Source organism: Myotis brandtii, unplaced genomic scaffold, assembly GCF_000412655.1.
Source record: "Myotis brandtii unplaced genomic scaffold, ASM41265v1 scaffold434, whole genome shotgun sequence".
Lineage (NCBI taxonomy): Eukaryota > Metazoa > Chordata > Mammalia > Chiroptera > Vespertilionidae > Myotis > Myotis brandtii.
This window is the reverse complement of record NW_005366599.1, coordinates 1693993-1695156: the sequence shown is the minus strand read 5'-3', so window position 1 is coordinate 1695156 and position 1164 is coordinate 1693993. Positions and strand designations below refer to the sequence as shown.

At 63.3% G+C, this 1164-nt stretch overlaps 1 protein-coding gene across 1 annotated transcript in view; it reads left to right on the top strand.

The window, feature by feature from the left end:
• The window catches only part of NPHP4 (nephronophthisis 4), a 98379-nt gene that overhangs the window by 61835 nt on the left and 35380 nt on the right, over positions 1 to 1164 (top strand). Inside the window, 1 exon segment of the mRNA XM_014546192.1 lies at positions 1040 to 1161. Within this exon segment, the coding sequence (XP_014401678.1) occupies positions 1040 to 1161 (122 nt within the window).

Here is a 1164-nt window from a genome sequence, read left to right as displayed (position 1 = left end):
GCGTGCCCGGTGGCGGGGGGGGTGGCAGGAAAGGCGGGGCCGTCTGAGTCTCTACTAAACCGGTCAAGAGCTTCCCCAGACGTCAGAGCTGGGGCTGCCTCCCAGCCCGGCCCCTGCAGTGAGGGCTGCACCCTTGTTACCGCCCTGTGTGCTCCCCAGCAGAGGCCAGGCCCGAGGCTTCCTGTACAGACGTGAGGAGCATGCGTACGTGTGCATGTGTGTATGTGCGTGTGTGTGTGTGTGTGTGTGCATGTGTGCGTGATGGGGAGGGTGTGGGCACATGTCTCATTGTTTGGACAGTGACCTTGAGGTCAGCTCTGTGGGATGATGGTCACCCCTTAAATGGCCTGAGGGATCCCAGGGCTCACAGACTTCGGGGGCTCTCTGTGTGCGTGATGGGGAGGGTGTGGGCACGTGTCTCATTGTTTGGACAGTGACCTTGAGGTCAGCTCTGTGGGATGATGGTCACCCCTTAAATGGCCTGAGGGATCCCAGGGCTCGCAGACTTCCCGGGGGCTCTGCACGCACTGTGGGCAAGAGGTTAAGGGCGGAGGCGAGTCGTCAGGCCTCTGGCTCCAGGCAGAGCTGGGTTAGTGTGGGGCCCCTTCTCCACAGCTCACGCAGCCTCCCAGCCTCTGGGCAGCGAGGCCGGTTATAGCAGCCGCTGAGCGTCACTGTGAGCGTCACTGTGAGCTTTGCTGTGAGGTCGCTGTGAGGTCGCCGTGAGGTCGCTGTGAGGTCGCTGTGAGCGTCACTGTGAGCTTCGCTGTGAGGTCGCTGTGAGGTCACTATGAGGTCGCTGTGAGGTCACTGTGAGGTCGCTGTGAGGGTCGTTGTGAGGTCGCTGTGAGGTCGCTGTGAGGTCGCTGTGAGGTTGCTATGAGCGTAGCTGTGAGGTCGCCGTGAGGTCGCCGTGAGGTCGCTGTGAGCGCCGTGAGGCCAGGGCAGCTGTTCCGCAGTGGCCCGTCCTGCAGGTGGACAGCAGTGCCTGCCCCCAGGATCCGTCCTTGACCCGCGGCTGCCGGTTGCTTTCCCACAGGCCTCTGCGGACCTGAGACCTGAGAAGGGCACGGACCCCGGATCCCCTGCGAAGGACAGCGTGATGCCCACCAGACACGCCAAGGTGCGGGCAGAGGACAGGCCTGATTTGAGGTGCACACGGCC